Source organism: Sciurus vulgaris (genome assembly GCF_902686455.1).
Source record: "Sciurus vulgaris genome assembly, chromosome: 3".
NCBI classification, from domain to species: domain Eukaryota; kingdom Metazoa; phylum Chordata; class Mammalia; order Rodentia; family Sciuridae; genus Sciurus; species Sciurus vulgaris.
This window is the reverse complement of record NC_136463.1, coordinates 142,907,659-142,933,523: the sequence shown is the minus strand read 5'-3', so window position 1 is coordinate 142,933,523 and position 25,865 is coordinate 142,907,659. Positions and strand designations below refer to the sequence as shown.

General features: G+C 37.9%; 1 protein-coding gene across 1 annotated transcript; it reads left to right on the top strand.

Annotated features, from left to right (window-relative positions):
- Positions 1-5,765: 5,765 nt before the first annotated feature.
- Positions 5,766-23,488, top strand: SLC40A1 (solute carrier family 40 member 1). The gene is given in 12 exon segments (XM_079133310.1): positions 5,766-6,131; positions 6,630-6,697; positions 10,691-10,744; positions 10,746-10,772; positions 10,774-10,797; positions 10,799-10,853; positions 13,131-13,184; positions 13,187-13,245; positions 14,021-14,147; positions 20,055-20,300; positions 21,089-21,739; positions 22,969-23,488. Coding segments are annotated over 12 exon segments (1,722 nt in total). The 5' UTR covers positions 5,766-6,088; the 3' UTR covers positions 23,283-23,488.
- The last annotated feature ends 2,377 nt before the right edge of the window (positions 23,489-25,865 follow it).

Sequence of the window (25,865 nt, the reverse complement as noted above, 5' to 3'; positions counted from 1 at the left end):
GGATATTTAAGGAATGAAAATCTCAGAGGGTTCAAATTAATCTTTTTGTTTCCGGAAATGTAAGTAACATGCTCATTATAAAAGTAATATATGCTCCTTATGAAGAAAATATTTAAAAATTCAAGTTAAACTCATCATAATTATGGAACTCTGTGCCTCGATTCTAATTTGAACCTTGGCTGCACCATGTTGATTATTTTTATTCCAAACCCTCCTTCTTTTGTTCACTTTATTTTTAAGCCCCTTAAGTTTATTTCCCTGTTTCCAAAACCATAATACCCCTTCCTCATCACAATCCTTTATCACAAAAACCTTTTCTACCATCAAACCCACACATACACACACAAGCACAGACATGTGTATGTGCACACTCAGGCAATGGAACACTGGGGTTGAGTTTATGTGTACTATACATAATCAAAGACATCGTATAGTTGTTAGAGGATTAAGTGAGAAAACTTAAAAGCACATTGAAAACTTAAAAGACCTATGCAAATGCTAATTATCACTCCTCTCAGGACATACGAAAAATTATTCTTAAAACTATATTGCCTCTTATACCATAAAACCCATCTCCTCCACCTAATCATAAATCTGTATATAATACTGCTTTATAAATAGTTTTGTAGAAAACCTCCTCAATATGATCATGTCCCTTTCAAAAGGTCTATCTAATTCCTTCTGCAGTGCCAAGAAATTCCTCTTGGCTATTTTTGAGGTAGCAAAACATTTTTATTAAGCCTCACCTCCCACATTTTTTAATACTGGTTTCAAAATTCAACAGTAAATACTCTAAATATAAAAATGTAAAATCCCCCAAATCTTTAATTTTGACTTAGTCATATCCAAAAACATAAAACTCAACTTTTTACCAACTACAACTACTTAATGTTGTTTTATCTACCTTATAGGCATATAAGGTTATGAAAAGTGGGGCTGATCTTCACTGAAATTCTCCAACAACTCCTAGTATTATAGTGTTCCATCTCACCAGCTAGATTTTTGCCAGCCTCCATTATCAAGTATAAGTTACTTCCAAGACCCTATTGGTGCCCAAGTCCCTGTCATTTTTAGCCAACAGGAAGAAAAGATATAATTATGCTTATTGGTGACCTGTATTGTCCCAAGCTTATTAGACTGTGAAAGGCAGAATAACAAGCAGAAAGAGCAAGGGTCTTGCATTCGGACAATTCTAGGTTTGAATTGTAGTTTTACCTCTCTCTAGCTGAGTGACCTTGAGTGAGTTATCTAACTTCCATGTACAATGGGGATAATAACAGTATTACCTCATAGGGGTGTTGTGAAGATGAAATGAGATAATATCTGATAAGTACCTTATTTCATATCTGCCATTCATGCAGCGCTCCAAATATATGGTTTTGTTACATGTTAGGTCACATGAAAAAGATTTTCTCTTCTCTCTCAATACTCTCTCTCTCTCTCTCTCTCTCTCTCTCTCTCTCTCTCTCTCTCTCTCTGGCTTTAAAGGCATTTTCCTTGATACATTATTGGTCTGTGTGAGCACAAATTCAAAGATCCAAGACTAGGGTTTGGTCTGGGTTTCATGGCTATGAAACTCCATTGTCTTTTATTATCTTGTACTCATCGTTGACATGCTATGATAATTAGGCATTTATAAGATGTGGGAAAGAAAAATCAGCAGTATGGAAATAAAGCACTGAAATAAAAAGAAATAAACTATAAAACAGAAGAGCAGGTATAATGCCCATACCACTAATAAGAGGTCAAGAGGGAGTTGGAAAACAGGGACCCTTGCATTGGATATGTGGACTGTACCCTAAATGAAACATTAGGAACTCTGAAACTTTTGCTGGTAGCCCACAATGCAAACTTCCTGAATGTAAGTATATGGCCAGCTTAGTTGAATCAGCCTCAAGGTATTACTTGGAAATAGTCACTCAGTTGTGGAGTGTCTGAGACAGAAGATTGAGGCTGTGAGAACATATAACAGGAATTCTTTGCTTGGATGAATAAGGTCTCTAAGAGATCTGAGACCTGTGCGTTCTTTTCTGTGATGGGCTTGCAAGCAACTGTGCTGCTGGAAAAGGTGCCAAGAACACCAATTAAAATTACTGGGTAACTGATAAACCTATTTTGGTTTAAACAGTCCAAGGAATGCAAGGCTGAGTAGTAACTGGAGACTACGAAAAGGGTTTGTTGTGTGTCTTCTGCTTCCTGAAAACAGAACATAAGAGAAGGGACTTACATTGTAACATGAGTTAGTTTAGACAGCAAAATAATTATGGCAAAAGTTGAGAAATCAAACATTTATTAAATAAATTTTTGTATTTTCTGACTGTATATGGAGAAAATATTAACTTTAGTTACAGTTGAAGTTTCTAGTCAGTGTGATGAACCAAATTTGATTTTTGTCTTCCTTTTTTCTATTCTCTTTGATTAAGACCTCCTGAGACCACATGAAAATGGTAAACTTTCCTCTTAAGAATGTATTTCTTTTTAAAAACTGAGGCAAAATTCACATAACATAAAATCCATCATTTAAGGAATTTTAAAGTATACAATTTGGTGACTTTTTGTACATTCACTATTGCACAACTGTCTAATTTCAGAACATGTTCATGTTCATTACCTCAGAAGACCTTGTACCCAGTAAGTGGTGATTAACTGTTCTGTCGTCCACCCAGTCCCTGACAAAAACCAAGTTTCTGTAGGTATAGATTTGGAAGGTATTCTTTTGAAATCTTCTGATTCTGCATTTAATTTTTTAACTAGAAATAGGCTACTGCTGTATGTCTTTGTATTGTGTGGGGTGGGGGAGAAAGAGAGAGAGAGAGAAGAGAGAGAGAGAGAGAGAGAGAGAGAGAGAGAGAGGAGAATGTGTGTAGAGAATGCATGAGAAGAGAGTGTGCTCAGTATTCAAGAAGAACTTTTCAAGGTCAAATCTATTTGCAATAATCAAACAAAATGAAGGCCTGGGAGGATAGACCCTTCCCTGGATCATCTTTCAATTAGATGTCTATAACTTATAAAAGGCATCTGAACTTGGATTTATCAAGGGTCCAGTCAGTCTTAGATTATTAAAATACCAAACGGTTCCAGAATTTTGCCTATGACATCGAGAATGGCTTTTAAATAGAAATGCGGCTTTACAGTTCCTAAGTTAGGGTAAAAAGTTCCACACCCAATAGAAGCTCTGTCTTGGATCTGTGCTTTTCCTGTAATAGTTGGTGATAACCCTATTACTTTTTTTTTCTTGAGAGCAGTGGAGTAGTGATCATTTTTATTCTGCCTTTGTCCTGGTAAGAACATCAGATACAGCAGAGGAAACTGAGGGTCCTCTAGGGTAAGTGGAAATGCAACTTAAAAATAAAATAATGGAACCCTTTTTATTTCCCAACCATAAACACTTTCTAGAAATTTTAAACTAGAATATTCATTTGATTCTGGCTGGAGTTTTTAAAAGGTTGGTTAACCTTTTGAAAATACTGAAAACAATCGTAAAATGGTCTTTCAGGCATTTTTTCTTTTTGTAAATACTTCAAGCTTGCATGGCTTTCTTAGTTATGATTACATTGACAGGAAAGTTGTGTATTTTGTGTTGTAGGAAAAATACAAATTACTTTTGGAAGAAATTTTAATTTTCAACTAGTCAAATGTTTCTTTGGAAGGAAGAAGAGTCAGGAGGGTCTTGTGATTTAAGCAGTGCTTTGCAATCTCCAGTCAAGGCCAGGAAATTTCTGTCATTTTGGATTTTGCATGTATTTTGAGGGGTTTTATTCCATTTTCATTTTCAACTCTTTTCCATTTCATGAGCCCCAACTAATATAATTTGGCTATACACATTTCATGAGCCCCAACTAATATAATTTGTCTATACACATCTCACTGGTTTTAATGTTTCTGATCTTGCTTGTCTTCCTGCAGTATCCTTCCTACTTGCTTTATTGTCGTCTTCCATCTGTTCTTTTCACCGTGCTCTCAGTTTTTGCCTCTGGGGACTTTCTAGTGATAATGGAAAAGAGAAATTCCACATTACATTTTGAAGAACATACTGACTCAGCTACTATTTCCACAAATACTTCTCAGGCAGTGTTGCTGGTAAGTAAGTTTTTTTTTTTTAACCAGCTGAAATTTGGTATAGCTCTACACTTCTTATGGCATGCAATAATTAATATAAACCACTTGGGGGTTCTTGTTAGGGAGGCATCTGTGGCAAATGTGCAAAGTATCCTTATCCTTTGTGCCTTGCTTGAGGACCTATCAACAAATTCATCTCTAATAAAAAATCAGCATAATGTGAGAGTTTACCAGTTCCCTCTTTCCTAAGTTCCTCACCTTGAATGTGCTTTGGTTTACTTCTCAAGGACATATGGATATATTAGTCAAACAAGTGAACGGAAGGAACTTGAAAGGTGTGAAAGAAAGGGAAAAAAGAGGGCTCAAGAGGGAAATAGCTGGTAATAGCAGTAAACTGTAAGTTTCCTATCTCTAACCTCCAGACCACATCCCAACTGAATCCAGCTGCACCCCGCCCTTAGACCTTTGGGGCTTCTGATTTAGAGTCCTGATACTGGGCATATATTTATGAGTTGGTTCCCTTCACTTCTAGGTGTCAGTCCGCCTGCCCGCCGGTGCTCCAAGTGTGGGATCTGGTAGGAGTTTCAATGTTTAAGATCACTCCTGGGGTTTGGTCAAGACCGATAAAGGTATGGTAATCAACACGCTGGTAAAAGGGGCAGGTATGCCCTAGGGGTTTTCACACAGCTGGAGTAAACCGAGGTCAACAGAGGCTTACACCTGGTGTTCTTTAGAGTCATTCTCCTGCCCCTCCAGGAGGCCAACGAACGACTTTATCTAGACCGGACGTACTCAAGGAGTCAACTGGGATAACCGGTATTCCTGGTAACTGCCTGTCCGATGCTGGAATATTTGGAGTAGAGAAGAGTGGCAGGGTGAGAGGGTGCAGGAGTCAAGAAGAGAGGATGGTGAAGGGCTTGCTGGGCTGCTGCCTCCTTGCTTTATCTCCAGAACGGATTTGGGCAGCCGAGTTCTGGGCTGGGGGTAGGTCCGCAGCTCGCTGTAGTAGTTCAACTTTCCAGGCCTCCATTTACTCCTCTGATCTTTGAGCCCCCTTCCTGCCCTTTGATTCTGCTGTTTGGAGGGAAGCCCTGCTATGCTGTCCCGGGAAGGAAAAACATTCTCTGCCGCGGGGGGCCGGAATGGGAAGGCCAGGAAAGGGACCTGTGTGACATGGGTTATATTTATTTAGATATCTATATTAAAATTTATTTTCTTAAATAAAAATAAAAAGGACCTCCCTGCCCCCGCCAGCTCGGGCTGTAGCTTCGAGCAGGGTCCGTGCGCGGCCTGCCTCTCCCCTGAATAGCCTCGTACCTACTGCGGAGCCTGTCCCTCCAGACCCCGTCGCTTGGTCTTGGGCAAAACGTCTCCACGCCGACCCCGCTGTGTCCACCCCCGCGTCCCTTTCCCACTCCCGGGCCACCCGGATGCCCTCTCGCGGCTTCCCGGAGAGCGGGAAAACCTGGCGAGTGGAGCCGGCCGCAGCGGAGGTCCCCGCAGGCCGCGCAGGTGGTTTCTGGCGAGCTGGACACTTGCGCCCCTGCGGGCGACTCCTGGGAAGGGCGTGGAGGGCGGCGCGGCGCACGGGGTTGGCGGGAGCTCAGCCGCGGCCGCGGGGACGCCCGGGTGTCCCTGAAGGGGAGGAGGCGGCCCCGCGAGCGGCGAGGGAGCTCCGCCCCCGGCTCCGTATAAGTGCTGGGCCGGGCCCGCGGCGGCGGTGGCGGCGGCGGCTGGAGCTGGCTCAGGGTCTGCACGGCCTGTTGAGCCTCCCACCTGGTTCCATAAGGCTTTGCCTTTCCAACTTCAGCTACAGTGTTAGCTAAGTTTGGAAAGAAGATTTAAAGAAGACCCCCGGTAGTTTTTTTTGTTCCTTGCTGCAGTAGTCGTTGGGGTCTTGTTGGACAAGGCTGTTGTGTTTTTAGCGGTGCTGCCTCCTGTTCCTCGCACTCCTGGTAAGCACCTCAGCAAGAGCAGCGGCGGCGGCTGGAGTAGTTAAAGACCAAGCAGGAGGAGAGGACCTGGTGTCATGACCAGGGCAAGAGAGCAAAACCGTCGGGAAGGATGCTGTGGTGAGTTGTGTTGACCAAGTGAATATGGTGGACACTCAGGTGGAACTTTGGAGGCAGCAACACTACTTAGGTTTTGGAGGAATGTGGCTTCGTTGTTAACCAAGGTGCTTTTGTAAAAGCACCTTTGACTTCTATTTTGATGGGAGTTAAATAAGAAATTCATCGTGTGAGAAAATGGGACTTGCACACAGGCAAGGGTGGAGTAGGTTGTTCAGTTTGGATTGCCTTGCGTTAAAAAAAAAATGAAGTTAAAGAATGTTGAAACAATTTCTTCACTGACTGGGAAGATAGGCAGTTATTGACCAACAGGTCATGCTGAATTTAAGTGAATGAGATGAACTAAACTAAATGCAGTAGTTTGTAGGTGATTTGATAAATGTACAGGTTCATCTCATAAAATAGTTTTAATATCATGTTTAAGTAAAACAAGTATATTTTACCTAAGCTCATTGGAGTGACAAAGTATGCTTTTTGTATTTCCCTTGTGTTTATTTGCAGGATCCTTAGCAAACTACTTGACCTCTGCAAAATTCCTTCTCTACCTTGGTCATTCTCTCTCTACTTGGGTAAGTGAGAATGTACAGTGATTCGTACAACATTGTTGCACAGTTTCTTGTTTACTTTCATTCCAGCCAGTTGTATTAAGTCCACTTCCAGTTTTGTCATGCAGCTAAGGAAATACATCTTTCAAAGACAGGTGTTTTAATGAAAAAGTTATTTTCCTCAAAGGCATTTCCCATTGATGTTAGTAAATGATATTTAATTATTGTCATATTTCATGTAGATTGTCAACCATCCAAAGACGGATTAACAGGTATGGAGTACTTGCATTATTTGTATATTGTATATTGCATTAGTATACTTGGTAAATGGTAATATCTGCTATGAAGCATGAAAGATGTCTCATACACCTTCTGATCTTTCACATTTTCAGATATTCTGGTTTTTTCTTTTGTTAAGATGTGGTTCCAGCATGCAGCACTATGAAAATACAATAGAATGATGGAGCAACTGAGAGGCTAATCATAGAATCTTAACTATAAGATTTGTTTAAATATACATGACCCCAAGATCAAATACTTGAGTGACAAAAATTCTGGTCTTTAAAGATAACAATCTGTGGTTATGTTACGTGTAGGCATTGCAAGCTATCCTAAAAAGCTCCATCTCCAGTGAAAATCAACAACTGATTCACAGTTTTCCCTCTGACTTCCTATGTGGTTTTGGAAGAATCCCAGTTGTTTCTTTTGGGTTCCTTCCTTAGTCCCCCTGCCCCCCGGGCCCCAAAAAGAATGATCTACAAAGGGTATTGGATATTTGTTTAATGATCATTAGAATCTTTAAAAACTTAACAATTGTTTTTATGGTTTAAAAGCGATAAATCTGGATATATTCTGTGCATGCCTCATAAAGAGAATTTTCGAAAGTAAAATTTTAATATTAATTTATTTTTAAATTGAAAACTTCTCTTGGATCATCTTTAGGACATGAATGGAAACCATTTATGAGGAAATCTATACCCTGTGGCCTTGGTAAATTATTAAGATGGGTTATTGGCCCTCTAGGAAATAACAATTCATAGAAGACTTTTTGGAGAAGCAAGTTCCTATCTTCCCAGATGCTTATGCAGGGATGACTCTGCAAATTATGTAAACAAAGTAGAACTGGTGTAAGTTTGTTTCAGTTCCAATAGCCAATGAGTCTAAGTAAAACCTAGTGAAATAAACCTCAGTAGATTTGAACTAATAGTTTTCCAATTTAATTCAGTAACTATTAAGTATTAAAAAGAGCAGTAACAGGTAATGGAAATAGTATAGCTTCTGGTCTGGACCTAACTCCTAGAGAAATAAAGTGCCTCTTTTCCAAATACGCATTAAATTTAAGGTTTATGTGACCTTTGGTTGATAGATTAGGTGTTAGATTTGCCAAAAACATTAGGGAAGCTGTGGTTGTTCCAGGAGAATTTTTTTTTGTCAGGATTTTTTATAAAGCTCCACAAGAAAGGTGGCAGATGGTTGTCCCAACCTTATGGTAAGCTGAGCTAAGGGAGTTCTTATGAGAAAGTTAGATTAAAAAAATAATATCAACTACAAACATGTAAATGTTTAATGAACTTTACTTTTCACTGCAAAGGAGTGCAAAAGAGGAATGCTCTCTAATGCAAAGTAATTCACTTCTTATGCTTTATCTCTTGTGTGGCACACTGTCTAATGCTAATACAATAAAGTACGTATGTTTATGTATATGTATGCTTATCATCTATTCCCCTGTCAACTCTACCAAATCATGATTTCCTACACATTGAACATAGGGGCCTTTCAGGTAGAAAGTTATCTCAGTTAGATTTATGTGAGATTGAGTGTTTTTTATTTCTGACTTCATTTCTATATGCTTATGGGATCAATGCTATTGTGCTCTGTGCTAGTCAGAGTACAAAACAGTGTGAGAAGAGCAGACTTTTGTTTAAAGGAGTTTGTAATTAAGTATGGACTTTAAAAAAGTAATTATGAAAAAATAGCAGGGTAAGGCAATGAAAAAGAGGAACCAGTGTGGTCATATCTTATGTCATTATCATATTGTGCTCTCCCCATTTGTACCCCAGTATGCCTCCATTTTTCCAGTCCTCCCTTCCTGTAGCCTTACTTCTTTGCTCATGTAAGTCTATTTCATATAAAATGCTAGCTTCCAGCCCCGTCCTATGTTATTTTTCCTCATAGTATTTACTACCACCTGACCTGTGCTAGATTTGTCTTTGGTGTCTGCTCATTGGAATGTGAGCCACATGAAAGCATGACTGTTATTTTGTGCACTGCTGAAGCTCTAGTGACTGCAGTAGCGTGGGGTACACAGTAGCTGCCCCATAGGTATTTATTAAGTGCTTTATGACCACAGTCATTTATTCTCAGATCCAGTGGAACAGAGAGATATTTAAACAAATCATCAAGTATGGTGAGAGTCAAGTAGGAGGGCAGAAAATGGAAGCACAGAATGAATAGGTAGACTTGAACAAGGAAGGAATGGGTGGGTACTTGGTCAGTGTTTACTTAGACTTTACCCAGTTCTTGGGTTTTTGTGAATATAGAATCTATTGCTTCCTAAAACCTAAACCCTTTGGAAATTGGGGTAACTAGAGCAATTTCTACTTCATCCACCTGGGTCCTAATCGTATGCTAATCTTGAGTTGTGGCTCAAAATTTGTTTATGATCTTTTACACCATGGTTTCTCTTCCTCTGCTCTATTGATGTTTTAGACCAGAAAACTCTTTCTTGTGGGAGGACCATCTTATGCATTGTAGATGTCAGTGGTATTCCCCGCTATCTTCCTGTAGTTGTGACCACCAGAATAATTCCAGACATTGACAGATAATCCCTGGAGAATAAAATCACCCCCAGGTGGAGACCTACTGATCTATATAGAAATTTATTGTATCGATTGCTAGCAGGTATCAGCTTAGGTTTTGGATATTTAAGATTGTTGCCTTGGCTTTATTAAAAATTTTTAAATAATTTGATTATTTAAAAATAATAATTTAAAATAAAATAATTTGCTTCCAGTAAATGAAATGTATCATGAGAATGTTGACAGCACTTTGGAAAGTTTTAGGAATGTAAATTCTTTGACCTAGGGTCAATCTGAAAGAAGGCTCAGCCTGGAAATTTAGTGTCCTGAAGTAGATTTTGTCAGATAGGTCATGTCATGGAAGAATGTTGTCCCTTCTTGTCTGGCGAACCCCAGAAATCAGGGTTGGAGTTAAATTCTTATAATGAAGTCCCTCAAAGATTTCTTATGTTAATTTGCCTGACTGATTTGCACGTTTCTATTAAACTTATACCACAGTTTGTAGCAATAAATTCCAGAATTTCCTATATACTCTGAACCTTTATGAAAAAAAAGTGATTTTTTTCCTGCTTTCAAAACCCTTCTGTATTAAAATGTTAAAATAACTACTTAGACATTTATGTTGTCATCTTTGTTTGTGTGTGCCAGAATTTGCCCTTACCGATTTATCTTTCTGATTGCTCTGCAGCTTTATGATTCTGGAATAGGGTGTATGTTTTAGAATGTTAGAGGTAAAAGAATCTTTAGAGATCACGTAGTTCATTCCCATCATTTTACAAATTAGGGTACTGACTTTTTCTTAACATTGAAAGTATTCCAGTGTTTATGCACTATAGTGTAATTTAGCTCTGGTTCCACAGTAGACTACTTTAATGCCTCTCAAATCAAGATAGGAAAATCACATAACACACAAGAGAACAGTTTTTGTGTCAAAAACCCATCTTAGGGGTCTGGACACTGCATTTTTTCTGGAATAATAAGAATGTGTTTTATTAATATCATGCTTTTTTTGAGTTTACTTAGTAACTGGATAGGAATATTTTCCATTGTATTGGGGTGAACAGTTTTAACATCTGACCAATATTTAATCCATAGAGTAATTATTGACTTGAAGTCTTGTGATGTAGCCAGAAAAGTGACCTTTTGATAAGAAAACAACTCCCTGAATACAATGGCTTGAAACCAAAATATTTGGTCACAACATTTTCTCTTCTTCCAGGGAGATCGGATGTGGCACTTTGCAGTGTCTGTGTTTCTGGTGGAGCTCTATGGAAAATAGCCTCCTCTTGACTGCAGTCTATGGGCTTGGTGGTGGCAGGATCTGTTTCTGGTCCTGGGAGCCATTATTGGTGACTGGGTGGATAAGAATGCCAGACTTAAAGGTGAGTGTCCTTACACAATGAAGCCCCACTGCTCATGGGACCAGCTCTGAGCTTCTGTAAGAAAGCAAACAACAAACTAAGAGAAATCACTGTTAACTAACTACTAATGCATGCCACACCTAGGGACGGGTGTTCAGCAGCAGCACTTACGAGTCAGGGTCCTGGGGCTCCTGCATAAAACTGAGATGCCAGCATGTTGATCTATTAGTTTATTTTTTTTAAATTTTTTTGTCTTTTTCGCAGTTCATAAATTTAAGATGTTAATAATTAACACTGTAGCCACTTTCTGGTAACCACGTTAAACATTAAAAGTTGCTTAACTCTGGCTTCCTTTCTAACCATGATGTGAACTGGAGTTCCTTTAGTGTAATGTTCCTGGGGATAGCTTTAAACATCTGTCCTCTAGTTTACTGGTTCTCATCTAAAAGTTTGTGTAAGGAAATTGAAAACTAAATATTGACATCAAGGGAGAAGAGCTGAGCCTGTATCATGAAGAGTGTAATGATGAATTTTTAGGGAAAGAAGAAATAATAATATATTCACTTTATTATAGACAATAGATGGAAGAGATTTTATTTTATGCAGGAAAGGGAAAAAGTAATTGAGCAGTTAGTTATTTAGAATATAAGGGCACTGTGGATAATCATTCAGGGTTAATAGTCTTGAATTGCTCAGTTGATAATGCCTAGACCAGACCATGTCTGTCTTAGACCTTCCCCATGTCTGGGGAAAGATTGAGGTATCATTAGTTTATTTCAGTTCAAGGTTATTACTTATAGACCCAGAGCAAGAGAATTATCACATTGTGAGGCTTGATGCTACTAGTAAAGTGGTCAAGATGAAAATTTTTCTGTTTTGAGAATATGTAGACCACAACGTGTATCGAAAAAAAAACATGTATTCTAGAAAAAGAATCTTAATTATTTACATAATTATACATACAAAAATAGGTTTGATTATACATAGAACCCTTCAGCCTTATGAATGTTGAGCACTGCAGTCATAGCTTGGGAAAGGACGTTGAGTTGGATGAAGAAGAACATGGTGGGAATCTCAGTCCCCACACTTATTTTATATAATCAACTCATTTGTCACCCTTCATGGAAATTTTCTCTAACATCTCTAGGCTGAGTCATCATTTTTTCCTTTGTGCTTCCATGAGGCTTTGTTTGTTCCTCTGCTTTTGGAATTACATGGTTATAATTATCTGTTCACATATTTTTCTTCTGGTCTTTTGGGTCCTGCAAGCTAAGAATCTCATTCAGGTGACATTTAATTCTTGTGCAATGAATGAATTATTGACTTATATGTTGGGATTTTATTTCAGACCATGTTGAGAGAGCAGTTGTTTGTTTTGACTCTTTGCTATGACCTTACAAGTCAGGATGAGCTTTATTATTCCAAATAAGAAGAGCTGTAATTACACCTTAGATATTTCAAAGTGCTGTCATAAATATTTTATTGAGCATCATTATGACCCTGTAAAGTGAGGAAGACTGATATAACCATCCTCATCTTCTAGATGTAGGTATAAGGGACCTTAAATATCCTCCTTCAATCGTCTACCTAGTAAGTGGCAGAAAAGAGACTACCAGGCATCCTTGCCTGCCCTTCTCCAGCACCTATCTACAGAAATGCATCATTCTAAGAGAGTTGACATTTTTTGTGATGAAAGGTGGAGCCTAGAATTTCTTAACAGTGGCAAACAACATTACTATGTTAAATAAATTCATTGCTGTTTTATTCATGGCAAATTTTTGCATTTTTTCCCCTATTTGTCCATCTCATCTTACCAGAGTAACCCTACCATGTAGGAGATCATGAATTCTATAACTTCCCTTAACCATTGTTTTTGTAATGCTGGGGAATTGAACCCCAGACCTGGAGCATACTAGACCTCCTTCACCTCCTCATAACCTCCTACATGTTCTTGTTTCAGCTTAAGCAATAAAGGGCAGAGAGAGATAGATCTTATCCAAATCATAGTTCTGTTTATGACAGTAAGCTTTCAAGAGAATGAATTAAATGAAAATGTATTATGAATGACTTCAACAGAAAAAATTGTGGGTACTTTTTGTTTGCACATTTCACTGGTCTGCTATGATCTTTGGGGTTAAATTGAGAATAATTGAGACAGAATTTTCTTTGGAAAGGTTTCCTTTTGTCTTACAATAATTAGGCATGTGCATTAATGTAGTGGGTCAGTGATGTGTGGATAAAAACAGCCTGACGAGGACATGCTGCTGTTGTGAACGCTCTGTTTCTTCCTCCTTACAGTGGCCCAGACTTCACTGGTGGTACAGAATGTTTCAGTCATCCTGTGTGGCATCACCCGATGATGGTCTTCTTACACAAAACCGAGCTGCTGACCATGTACCATGGATGGGTCCTTGTAAGTTCCCAATGGGATTCTTGATGGTAGAACACTGGATATCTGTTAGTGGTGAAGATAAAAACCCTTCAAAGTTAGGGAGTGTTCTTTTTTAATATTCATCCCATGTCTACAGTAATATCCCATTTGGTTACTGTTGTTTTGGCCCACAACAAGTTCTCTTTAAGCATTGTTTGAATTTAAACTACATCCTATTAGTTTTTAATGGTATTTCTAAGAGTATGTTATATAATTCAGTTTTCAGTTTTATTGTATCTTACTCTGTTATTTACATTATATAAGAAATGTTGTCCCTATGTACATATTAATCAGTCCTAATTGTGCCCCTGGATAATAATTGTTATTTCTCTTTGAAGATACCATCTGTACAAGTTCTGACACTATGATTTCATGGTAGCTTGATAGAAAAAAAAAGGTGACACCCCTTGAAAGGGTGTCTTTTCAGTGGAGATGTTTGAGGGAGACATGTTACCATTTTCTCTTAACTATGTCACCAGTCTCTTAATAACTAAGTCACATAAATGTTCATGTGACTATTATGTTTTTTTATATTATACATACTATAGATGATTATAGATTAGGACATTGTGCTCTTTAACTTGACCACTGGTATTTAATTGTTTCATGCACCCAAAGTAAAATTTCTTATAAATGAAGCTAAAATAAAAATGTATTATGTGGTCACAAAAGACCATTTTAAATTATGGTGAGGTAGGCATTAGTGTGGTAAACTAACATTTTAACTCCATTTTTTTTTTTTTCCGTAATCCCTTAGACTTCCTGCTATATCCTGATTATAACTATTGCAAATATTGCAAATTTGGCCAGTACTGCTACTGCAATCACAATCCAAAGGGATTGGATTGTTGTTGTTGCAGGAGAAGACAGAAGCAAATTAGCAGGTAATTTGATTTTCTTTTTCAATTAAATGGTATATTAGGATTCACTTTAAATCAGTGGAAATAAATAATAGTAGACGCCTTTTTGTTGTTGTTCTGGGTATGTTTTAAAACAATAAATTGAATGCCTAGTTGTTTTTAAACTTATTGTCAAATCTTAGTGCTAAGATTTATTTAACTGTTTTGGGGGTAATTTAAAGGTTAACTACTCTCATTCTATGCAAACTGGTAAATGGAAGATCCTTCTTAAACTTTTCTTTTTCTTATTTTTGAATTTGGTGAACTGTTTCCAAATATTTAATATATATAACAATGAGAATTTGACATGTTATTTTACCAGTCCTATCTGTGGATGTTATCACTGTTATTAAGGATCATACTATGGACACTATTTTTCTCCAGATGAAATGGAAACAACTTAGTTGGAGGACAGACTCTAGAAGTTAGTTAGTTTCTTCTATATTAAAGTTACAGTCTGTAATATATGTAGGATATAATGCAACTGCTGTCAAATACTAAAACAATATTGGACAGAACACAATTTTTAATACCTTACAATCCTATTCCATTGGAAACATACAGTTGGCTAAATTAAGATGCGGAGTACTCACAATGCTGTGAGTCCTCTCGCATCAACATTGCTTGGGCTTGGAATGCCCTCCTTACTTGATATTTTCTTCCTTCCTCTCCTATGACACAGACACAAATTGAATTGATAATTACACAGGGTAGAGGAAGAAGGGTATACCTGTGTACTCGTTAGATCAGCTGAATCAACTCTGCTGGTCATTAAGATAATGAGTATCACAAAACACATTGCTTAACCATCCTGACAGACAAGAAAGCCATTCTTGATGACTTAAGTGGCTTATTTCGGGACACAGAAGGCAAGATTATGTGCTGGATTAGCAAGTAGCTTTGTTTGACGGGACCTTGTGATTAAAAGAAAAAAAAAGTCGGTGACTGAAAGAGGACAAAGTCTATGGAGGTCTAGAAGAAGAATTTGCTTGAATCATCGCTTTGTGGTAACAATATTATGATCCAGATAGAAAAACCACAGTGATTTCAGAGGATGGTGCATGATACTAGGACGAGTATAGCAAGAGTGAGTCTGCACCACAGGACATTCTCCTTGACTTTTTTTCCTGTGATCATTCATAATAAGGAATAGTTCCACATATCTTTTTGTCCCATTGACCTAGAAGATAAGGCTATGCCCTTTTTCCCCCTTTTTTCACATGTTCTTCAAGCATGTAAAATATGTTCCATATTTTAAAATTCTAGGGGTGCAAAAAGATATATTTTGAAAATCACATTTAGTATTAGAATACATTTTGGGGGAAGGATGCCTTATAATTTTTTATTTTGCTAATCTGGATTTCTTAACTCATTTTGACTCTCTAAATTCTATGAAAGAAACTAAAGTCTATTAAAGGGAAAGAGACTCAGAATATTTAACTGGTCCTAATATGTATACATAAAAAACAAATACAAAAATCCCTCAAAGTTGTGTGGGTCTTTCTCATTATAAGTGATGTTCTAGAACAACAACCACAAAAATAAGACTGACAATTTCTCATCTGTCCCTCTTTATATATGACTGTTGCAGGGTGGGAGAGTCTAGGCCAGTCTATTTTCTAGCCTTCTGGAGTTTCTTATTAGGCACAGTTAAAGAAGAACAGAGAAATAAAGAGGTTCATAAAGGAAAAATAGAACAGAGATAAGAGAAGGTGGAGTCCTCGGGGACTGCAGCTGCTGCCTTGTGTCCCTGTGAGGCTGTGTCTGCACGGACCCACCTAGTCCAGTCAGGAATGATTTATGTGTACATAAAAGTACAGACTAATTTTTGAAGTTGCTGGCAAAGACTTAGAAACCCAGATAGGACACTGGGATGGACGGCTTCACCTGTGTGCGAACTGTATCATCAAGAGTAAAGAATAGGAGAAACCCTCTAGAAAGCTACAGAAGGGGCATTGTTTTTCACACATGTATCTGTTAACTAAGGTACTTGCCAGGTACTTGATTTAGAGTTTGGTTAAAACATTCTTTTGTGCCAAGTAGTCTATCTAACCTGTTTGAAATTCACTCCTTTTCCCAGACTTTGAATTCATCCATTGCCTTACTTTCTTCCTTGTTCCCTTGTGGATTTCTCTTTATTAATATCTTCTGAGGTTTTTCTCACCAACCATAAAGGAAAATGAGCTGGTTAGCTTGGATCTGGTATGGGCTGTCAGATAAATTCTATATGTGAATTCATGTGATTTCATGTTTGAGATGGACAACATACTAGCTGCTATTTGCCTAGCAAATTCTTTTTTTTAAAATTATTCTTCTATGAGATGTAATATACCCTTTATAATGAAAGTAGTTATTTAATGGCACGTTCTGTGCCACAGCTATACCCCAAAACAATGAAATTTTAATCAAATGAGCACATATCTAAATGTTTATATAAGAATAAATATAATTCTGTAAGGAGCATAGGTTTGCACATTTAGAAGATAAATTCTTTTTCTAGGCAGTTACCAATGAAATAATTAGGTCTTTATTTTTTTTTAAAAAATATATATTTTTTAAAATATTAAATTTTAAATTTGTTATTTAATTTACTCTGCTTCAGAAAAATAAAAGCTGTTGTCTAACACTACATTTGTTCTAACACCTAAGCATTTTTGACTTCCTAAGTATCATATAACAGATAGGAATTGGTGATGATGGGATGCTCCTGGAGCATGGGGGATGGATGTAGTGAAAAGAATAACGTAATTTAAGTCAAAATAATTTGCTTGTTATTGTAATGGAGCTTTAAGATCCAACTGTATATTTTCTTCAATTACTTGCTTTTGGATTCAGCTCATTGAGTCATTTGGGTCAATCCCACACTTCTCTGCTGGCATGTGCATTGGAAACTTGCTAGTGGGGGCAGGTGGAAGATAGTAAAGCCTCTGCAAAGACCGTCACGTGTGAGATTAATGAGTGCTGCCTTTGCCTTTCAAGTGAAAGGTGAAGTATGCCAAAGTTCTCCCGTTATCATGTAAGCATTATATACTCATAGGACTAATTAGAAAGTAATTGAACACCAGAAATAACTAGAGAAGGGATAAAGGCAATTTTCTGTTAATGTTCTTAGTCACAGGTACTTTTTCTGTAGTGACCCAAATGATTGTAAAACACTTATCATGTTAATTTTCACTCTGCTCTCTGAGGTAGAGAATGAGAAAGTAGGTGATTTTCTTAACCTCCTGTTCTTTATTCTTCTTGTTCTCTACTTTGACACGACTATGCATTCCCATGGCCTCCCTTCCATAACCTCCATCTTAAACTTCCATATCTTAAAGTACCAACTCTTACCTTGTAGCTCGCTTTTTCACTACCCCAGCCCCAACAATTCTCCAACCTGTTGTCACTTGCAAGTCATCAATTCCACTTCTTTTCCTCTGTTTATGACCTCTGTCTTATCTGCCTTTCTGACCTAGTTTAATTTCCAAGGTCATTCATGATCATATGATCACCTCCTGGGTAGCCCCTCAATTCTCTTGTTCCCCTCTCTTTCTATCCCTTTCATTCTGTAAGAAGTTGGTTAAATGGGAGGCTGAGACAGGAGAATTGCCAGTTCAAAGCCAGCCTCAGTGAGACCCTGTCTCTAAATAAATACATAAGAGGGTTGGGATGTGCCTCAGTGGTTGAGTGCCCCTGAGTTCAATGCCTGTTACCCAAATAAAGAAAAGAAGCTGGTTAAGTTCAGCTCCCCACTGTAGAGCATGACTGGAGAAAAACACTTGACCTTGCTCAGTGTTCTCACCTGAAGTTGTTAAACAGAGGATTGAAGTTGGTCCTTTCATGCTGCTAGATGGTCAAACTATTTTCTCTGGTCCCTTCATTCTCCCACTTTCCTAGAGGACTATTTCTTATTTTCTCCCCTGTCCTCACATATCCAGGACCTTCTTCCCCTTCCTCACTTTCACTGATGATCTTGCTTTGTATTTTGCTGATATAAGAAATGAGAAGACAGCCCCCCTGAGCTTCCACCATCACTTCTCTCTTCCTACCTGTCATAGGTGACTCACTCTCGGTTCCATTGATGAATTGTTTGTGACCCTATCTAAGACCAGCTCTTCCACTTAGGCAGTAGATTCAGATTCCTTCCCTTCTCATCTACTGTATCATTTCAGCACTTGAACATGCTCCGATTATCTTCTTAACAAGTCAGTCTTCACCACACTTTCTCCTTTGCCATCCCATTCCTTTCTCTTCTCAGCAAAACTTATCGAAGTGTCTTGTTTTTAATTCTTTTCTTTGGTCAGAACCTTGCTTTCCATAAGGCCAGGAGACGGCCTTCCCACTGTACTTCCAGGGTGTGGGACACATTGAAAATCTAAAATAAATGGTGTCTCCTGGAGTTGGCACTAGTCTCTTAAAACAGCTGTAATCAAGCACTTGCCCTTCCTGCTCTACTCTTTTGAGGTCCCTGATGTTTTTCATGTGACCAGCCTTGTGCTTCCTCTGAGTGCTCATCTTGTGCCCTATCGGCAGCACTTAATTTCTCCCTCCACTTTGCAACGCTGTCACTTTGGGCTTCTGAGATACCACACTCCCCTGGTTTTTCTCCTCTTCGCTAGTTCCTTCTCACCTTCTGCCTCCACCCATTGGTGCACCCAGTGCTCAGTTCTCTGACATGGTTTCAACAAGCTGATGACTTCCAAATCTGGCTCATATTTCTTGCCTGTAACTCCAGCCTCACATATTTAACTGTTTGCCTCTTGATATGGCCTCCTGAATGTTAGTAGGCCTGTAAAATCAGCACCCCCAAAACCAAACATTTGGCTTTATTCCTCTGAAATCTTGTTTCTCAGTAAATGGCCGCTCAGAAAAAAACAAAACCTTGCATCATCCAGATTCCTCTCATTCTCTCACAATGCATATCTAATCTGTTAGCCCTTTCTCCTGATTCTACCTTTAAAGCATACACTGTATCTTTTTCTCCACATTTGCACTGTTAACTATCCTGCTCTGCCCCTCCATCATCTCCCACATGTGGCCTTGCCTCGGCTTTTGTCTACCACCTCCCTCACTCTCACTCTGTAGTATTTGCTTAACACAGCAGCCAATATAAACCTTTAAAAATATGTCAGACTATGCCTCTCTGTGTTCAACACCTCCCAAAGGGCCTCTAACTCAAAGGAAAGGTCAAATTTCATATAATGTTCACAGGTCTGTACATGATTGGGCCTGTCACCCCTCACCCTCTGACCTCATCTTTCCTGCCTCAGCCCTGATGAGCTCTTTCTTAGACCACTAACCCTCTGGGCCTGCTCCTTCTGTCCTAGGACATTTGTATTTCCCTGGGTCTAGAATGTTCTTTTTCTTGATATCCACGTGGCTCACTCTTTTGCTTCCTTTAAATATTTTTTTCCCAGCAAGTCCTTCCCCTGATATCACCTTATTGGCATTTTTCTGTAATGCCCTTTTTCAACCTTACCACAGTATTTAATGAACATGTGATGTGTGCCATGTTTATATATGCTTATTGATTTATTGTTTTTCTTTTCCTATGAGAAGGCAAACTTCATGAAGACAAGGAAAAATAAGTCTTGTTTTCTTTATGGTATGGAGAGTGGTGCCTAGCTTATGACAGGCATTTAATAAATATTTGTCAAAAAAACAAATATAGTCACTGTTGTATTCATATTAAAAGCTCATGTTGGACTAATTCTGTCATTCCGAGGAGATAATATTTCTTGAGGCAACTTTAATGAGGCAACTTTTTCTAGCAAATAATTTGCTCACAGAGTACTTTTAGAAACTTGCATTTTAGAAATCGATGCTCTTGGTTTACTACTGTATCATGCAAATGGCCAGTCTCTCTTGATGAGTTTGAATTCTTCCCTCCTCCTCCACCTGTGCCTATAGATATGAATGCCACCATTCGAAGGATTGACCAGCTGACCAACATCTTGGCCCCCATGGCTGTTGGCCAGATTATGACATTTGGCTCCCCAGTCATCGGCTGTGGTTTTATTTCTGGATGGAATTTGGTGTCCATGTGTGTGGAGTACTTTCTGCTCTGGAAGGTTTACCAGAAAACCCCTGCTCTAGCTGTGAAAGCTGCTCTTAAAGTAGAGGAAGCTGAATTGAAACAGCTGAATCTACAAAAAGGTAAGCTGAACACAATGGTGGTTCTTTAGTCTCATGTTCAGACCTTAAATGCTGGTGAAGATCAAAACTATTTTGGATTTGGGTCAGATTTTTATTCCCAGTGAAGGCCTGGATGAGGTTAAATATACGACTTAGGTACAAGGCCAAAATCAGACTTTTTTTTTAAAGGTTCTAGGGAACAACTCTGGTTTGAAACCGAAGATCCCTAGCCCTTTCTCTTGATGTGAGCAATGGGTACAGAGGGGCAATAAGTTGAGGGGTGGTTGGGCAAATATGAGGTATAGAAATGAGGTATAGAAATGTCTTCAGAGGGGAAAAAAAAAGATAATTCCTTGGAGTCACTGAAGAGAGGAGTTCATGGCCATTTGTAAGGCAGTGGAAGGGAGTTAGCATGTGAAGGGCATTTCCCCAGGGAAGGGGAAGTTGGGCTACTGGGTAAATGGAATCTAAACGGAGCCCTAGAAAATAAGATCCTGAATTTTCCCCAAAATTTTTTTATATTTTATCTGATGAGTTTTCCTGCTATTTACTTTGGTGAGAGTATGATTTCTACGAGAAAGAGAGAAAAGGAGAGCTCAATGTCATTTTGTTTATTTAACAAAAATGGTACTTGGTAATTGTTACATGGCTGGAATTTTTAGATTACTAGTATAAGAAAATATATACTTTAATGCAGCACTCAAGGTAACCCACAGAAAAGGAATAGGAGAAGAAAGTGCTAAGATAATTGGCTTTCTCCCTTCACTTTCTCTCCCCCACTCCCAAATTATGATATCTTTTATTAACAGATACTGAGCCAAAACCCCTGGAGGGAACTCATCTGATGGGTGAGAAAGACCCCAACATCCATGAGCTTGAATGTGAGCAAGAGCCCACCTGTGCCTCCCAGATGGCTGAGCCCTTCCGCACCTTCCGAGACGGATGGGTCTCCTACTACAACCAGCCTGTGTTTCTGGCTGGCATGGGTCTTGCTTTTCTTTATATGACTGTCCTGGGCTTCGACTGCATCACCACAGGGTACGCCTACACTCAGGGGCTGAGTGGCTCCATCCTCAGTATTTTGATGGGAGCATCAGCTATTACTGGAATAATGGGAACTGTGGCTTTTACTTGGCTACGTCGAAAATGTGGCCTGGTTCGGACTGGCCTGATCTCAGGATTGGCACAGCTTTCCTGTTTGATCTTGTGTGTGATCTCCGTGTTCATGCCTGGAAGCCCCTTGGATCTGTCTGTTTCTCCTTTTGAAGATATCCGTTCTAGGTTCATGCAAGGAGAGCCACTGTCCACAACTACAAAAATACCTGAAACCATCTTTACAACTGAAATGCATGTGTCAAACAGGTCTGATACTGCTAGTACTATCCTAGAGATGAGTCCGAGATCTGTGCCCATAATCTCTGTCAGTCTGCTGTTTGCAGGCGTCATTGCTGCTAGAATCGGTAAGAAATTTCTTTATATACGTATGTGTGTATGTATATATAATATATATGTATATATATATTAATTAATGAATTTAAAGTATCTTTTTGGAAAGTTGGTACAGAGAATTCACCAGTGATGTGAAGTATTTCCTGGGTGTTAATTTAAGCAAAGTCAACTGTTTATGTATAGAATCTAGGCTTTAAACATGAAATTTTTATTTTATAGTTTAATACTTCAAACATAGTTAGGACTTGAAATTCCTGCCCCTAGCCTCTAAGTATTACTCTTTTTTTCTTTTGGTGGTACTGGGGATCAGGACTTTCTGCATGCTAGGCAAATGTTCTTCCTCTGAACTATACCCCCAGCCCTTAATAATTACTCTCTAAGTGTAATTTAATTTTAAAAGATATTACTAAAATAATTATACTGTCATCTAGTAATTTAGAATTTTTATATTGTTATAACTCTACCAAAAGAACTGTAATTTAGAGAATATTTATTTTGGATAGCATAAGAAAGATAGTTTTTTTTTTTAAGACTTAGTAATTATTAAAAAAAAAATCCTTCAAAGGAGTTCTCTAGCTGATGAGTATTTATTATATATACTTTGCCACATAAATGGATTTTATAGCCCTGGAAGGAAACATAATGTAAAGACTTCTTACAAAGTATAGTTTAAGTAATCATTAATAGAGTGCTGATGAATAACTCTGAATTTGTTCTTGAAATGAAGTCATATTTATCTTGTGACACAAAGCAGTTCATTAATTTATCAAAGACATTAATATTCCAGCAAGACAGCTTTATTGTAAGGGCTGTAGAACCCAAGCAGTAAATGTAACAATGGTTTAAAGTTCCCTTGCCCTTTAACCATGACAATGTCTTAGGTTTTTTTTTAAGTTGTAAAAATACTGGTATTTAGAGAGTTTATGTCCTTTATTTCAGAGTTTTACTTTTGTAGTACAAATGATCACAGACAAACAGAATTAAGAAGCCTGGAGAGTATATTTATTTTTGTCTGGTGGCTATAAAAATCATTTCTTGAATCCATGAATAACTCAATATTTATTAGTGAGAAGAAATTCCTTAAGGCAAGACTATGATTAATACTGTATATATGAGTTGACTTAAAGGCATTAGGACTAAAATGTGTATTTTGTACATGTCCACAGAATTTTATTTATAAATCTAAGCTGTATGACTATAAATTAAAATTCTGTCATTAAAAATATCTTTTATTATACAGGTCTTTGGTCCTTTGATTTAACTGTAACACAGTTGCTACAAGAAAACGTAATTGAATCTGAGAGAGGCATAATAAATGGTGTACAGAACTCCATGAACTATCTTCTTGATCTTCTGCATTTCATCATGGTCATCCTGGCTCCGAATCCTGAAGCTTTTGGCTTGCTCGTATTGATTTCAGTCTCCTTTGTGGCAATGGGCCACATTATGTATTTCCGATTTGCCCAGAAAACTCTGGGCAACCAGCTCTTTGTTTGTGGTCCTGATGAAAAAGAAGTTACAGATGAAAACCAAACTAATACATCTGTTGTGTAAGACAGTTTTAACAGTTGCTATCCCTGTTACTAGAGTGTATAGAGCACATGTGCTATTTTGTACTTCAGAATTCCAATAAATGCCTGGGTGTTTCTCTTTGGTTTTACCACAGCTGTACCTTGAGGCCTTAGAGCTATTTAAGAAACTTAAATCAGCAGAAATGAGCTGGTTAATTTCCCTTTCATTTAGTCATGGAGAAAAATTGAAAAAGATGAAATTGAGAAGAAATTCCTTAAGGCACGGCTATGATCAATACTGTATATATGAATACATATATACAGTATTAATATATAAATTCCCATACTTCAGTTGAAGTATGGGAGACTCTAATAATAAAACTGAATTCCCCTCTACTTATGAATAGATAAAATTTTACCAAAAAAATAGTAGTTAATCATGTGAATTATGTTATTCTTTGGTCGGTATTTATTTTCTGTACTAGAATTCAGATAGATCAATTTTCTCTAAAATTCACTCAAGTTTGAGTCTGGCCAATTTACTTTTTTAAAATCTTAATTCTCAGTTATAGTTTAAAAACAAGCTCTTCTCCAAGTATGAAGATAACCAGTATTATCCTTATCAATCCTTTTGGTCTTAAGGGATTTAATGTATGTGGAAAACTGAAAACAGAATACTTAACTAGAATTCTTTAATAAGCTTTATGGTTTAATTTTTGAGAGCACCCTTGTCTTTTTATTATCAGATAGGGCAAAATATATATTAAGCATATGTAGCTCTACGTAGAATGACTGTCATGTAAGCTGCAGGTAGAAGCATAACTGCAAAGTAGATTCATAATGCAGTAACAAGGATTTTAAATATGTCAGTAGGTTAGCCTTAGAAACGAGAAGCTGAAAGCTACATGCAAGGGTGAGATCCTAATTTCACCAGTGCCGCTATGATGAATGATGTTTCTTATCTATGAGAGAGTAAGCCTTCAGCCTGGCTGGTTACATATAGAAAGAGGGCCCTCATTTAGACAGGTTTTATTTTAGAATCATTCAAGTTACTTTTTATACACTCAGAATATTTTTACTTTTACTGTTTTATGCCCAGGAGTTCTATTTACATTGTTCTAGAGCAAGAATGTTCATAAGAGTTTCCCTTTCAAATATCTTTGAAACGAATAGAGGAAAAAGATGTTTGTATATACTTTTAAAAACTGTTTTACAAGTCAGTTCTCAGCATCGCCAGTACCGACATGGTACTTTGCCTTAACCCTTTATGCACTTTTCATGGAGACTGCAATACGTTGTTATGAGCACTTTCTTTTGTCTTGAGGTTTAATCTTTTTCTTCATCTTTCTACAGGATGACATGATTTACTATGTTGTAAAATCTTTGTAAAATATTTCTATATAAAAACATTTTTAAAGTCTTAATTTCTACTGAATCGTGTCCTCCAATTATTTAATATTGCTTTTGTTACAGAACATCTGTTTTGGATAATGTGTTTTTCTTTATAAAGAGCTAGAGTTTTGTAATTCTTGTCTCTAGTTCATGGTGGCCTGGAGAAGAATGCAGTAAACATGGGGCCCATCATGCATTCTTTGATCTTGAAAAAGTCACACTAAGCTCTCAAGTTCCATTTCCCCTTCTGTAAATTAGAGATGATACTATAAACGCAACTTCCCTGATTGAATCAAATAAGAGAAGACAGATGGAAGCACATTTTGAAATCTTTCAAATGGTATTACTAGAAATTGAACCTAGGCAATGAGTCTGATAACTTCAGTGGGAGGAGAGACATATTCTATATGCAGCAAACATTGAAGGCTTGATCTATTATCACATACAGTGGTCAGTCCTAGGGATCCAGATTTGCTTCAGACATAACTGATCCCGGCTCTCCGTGGGAAGCTTTTGGCAAATCCCTGTTAGCTGATCTGATCGTGGCATTCACTCAGACCATAGATGCCTCTACTTGGTTTTGCAGTGACCTTGAACAGGTCCTCTGCTTCCTCCCATAGGGGCTGAGTTGCCCTGAGTGCTTGCAGCTAAAACTGAAGGCCTGTAATTTTGTAAAATGAATAGAACCATATTAGCAAAGAAAGGTCTCAGCTCTTAGTGTGGGCATTTTGCCAGACTATGGGCCTACAGGGAGAAGCCCTGTGTAAGAGGAAGGAGCATGGAGTTGAGAGTCAATAGGAATTTTTATAGTGACTATTTTTATCTTTGCACACTATTGCTCAGAGCAGGAAGAGGAAAGCAGAGAAGAATCACAGCAGGTCCAGACAGCTTTTGCTATCTACTGCCCCAGGGCTTAGAAATAGGGCAGGGGTATATGACCCTGTGTGCTGGGGGTGGAGAATTGCCTCTGGGTGCACTTTTAAATAGGAAGACAAACTTAAATACTTACAGGTCAATTAGGAAACAAATGAGAAAAGTAGATTAGAAATAGGAAAATATAATTTTAGTATGCAATGACATTTTCAGAAGTATCCCTTATTTTGTTTCCTCTTAAAAGCAGTTCGATTCTATTTTTTTCATGTTCTCTTTGTTCCATGCAGGCTTCTCTTCGTGGTTATTAAGTTGGTTCTTTCAGCACAGACTCCTTTGTTTGCAATATTAAATATGGGAATAA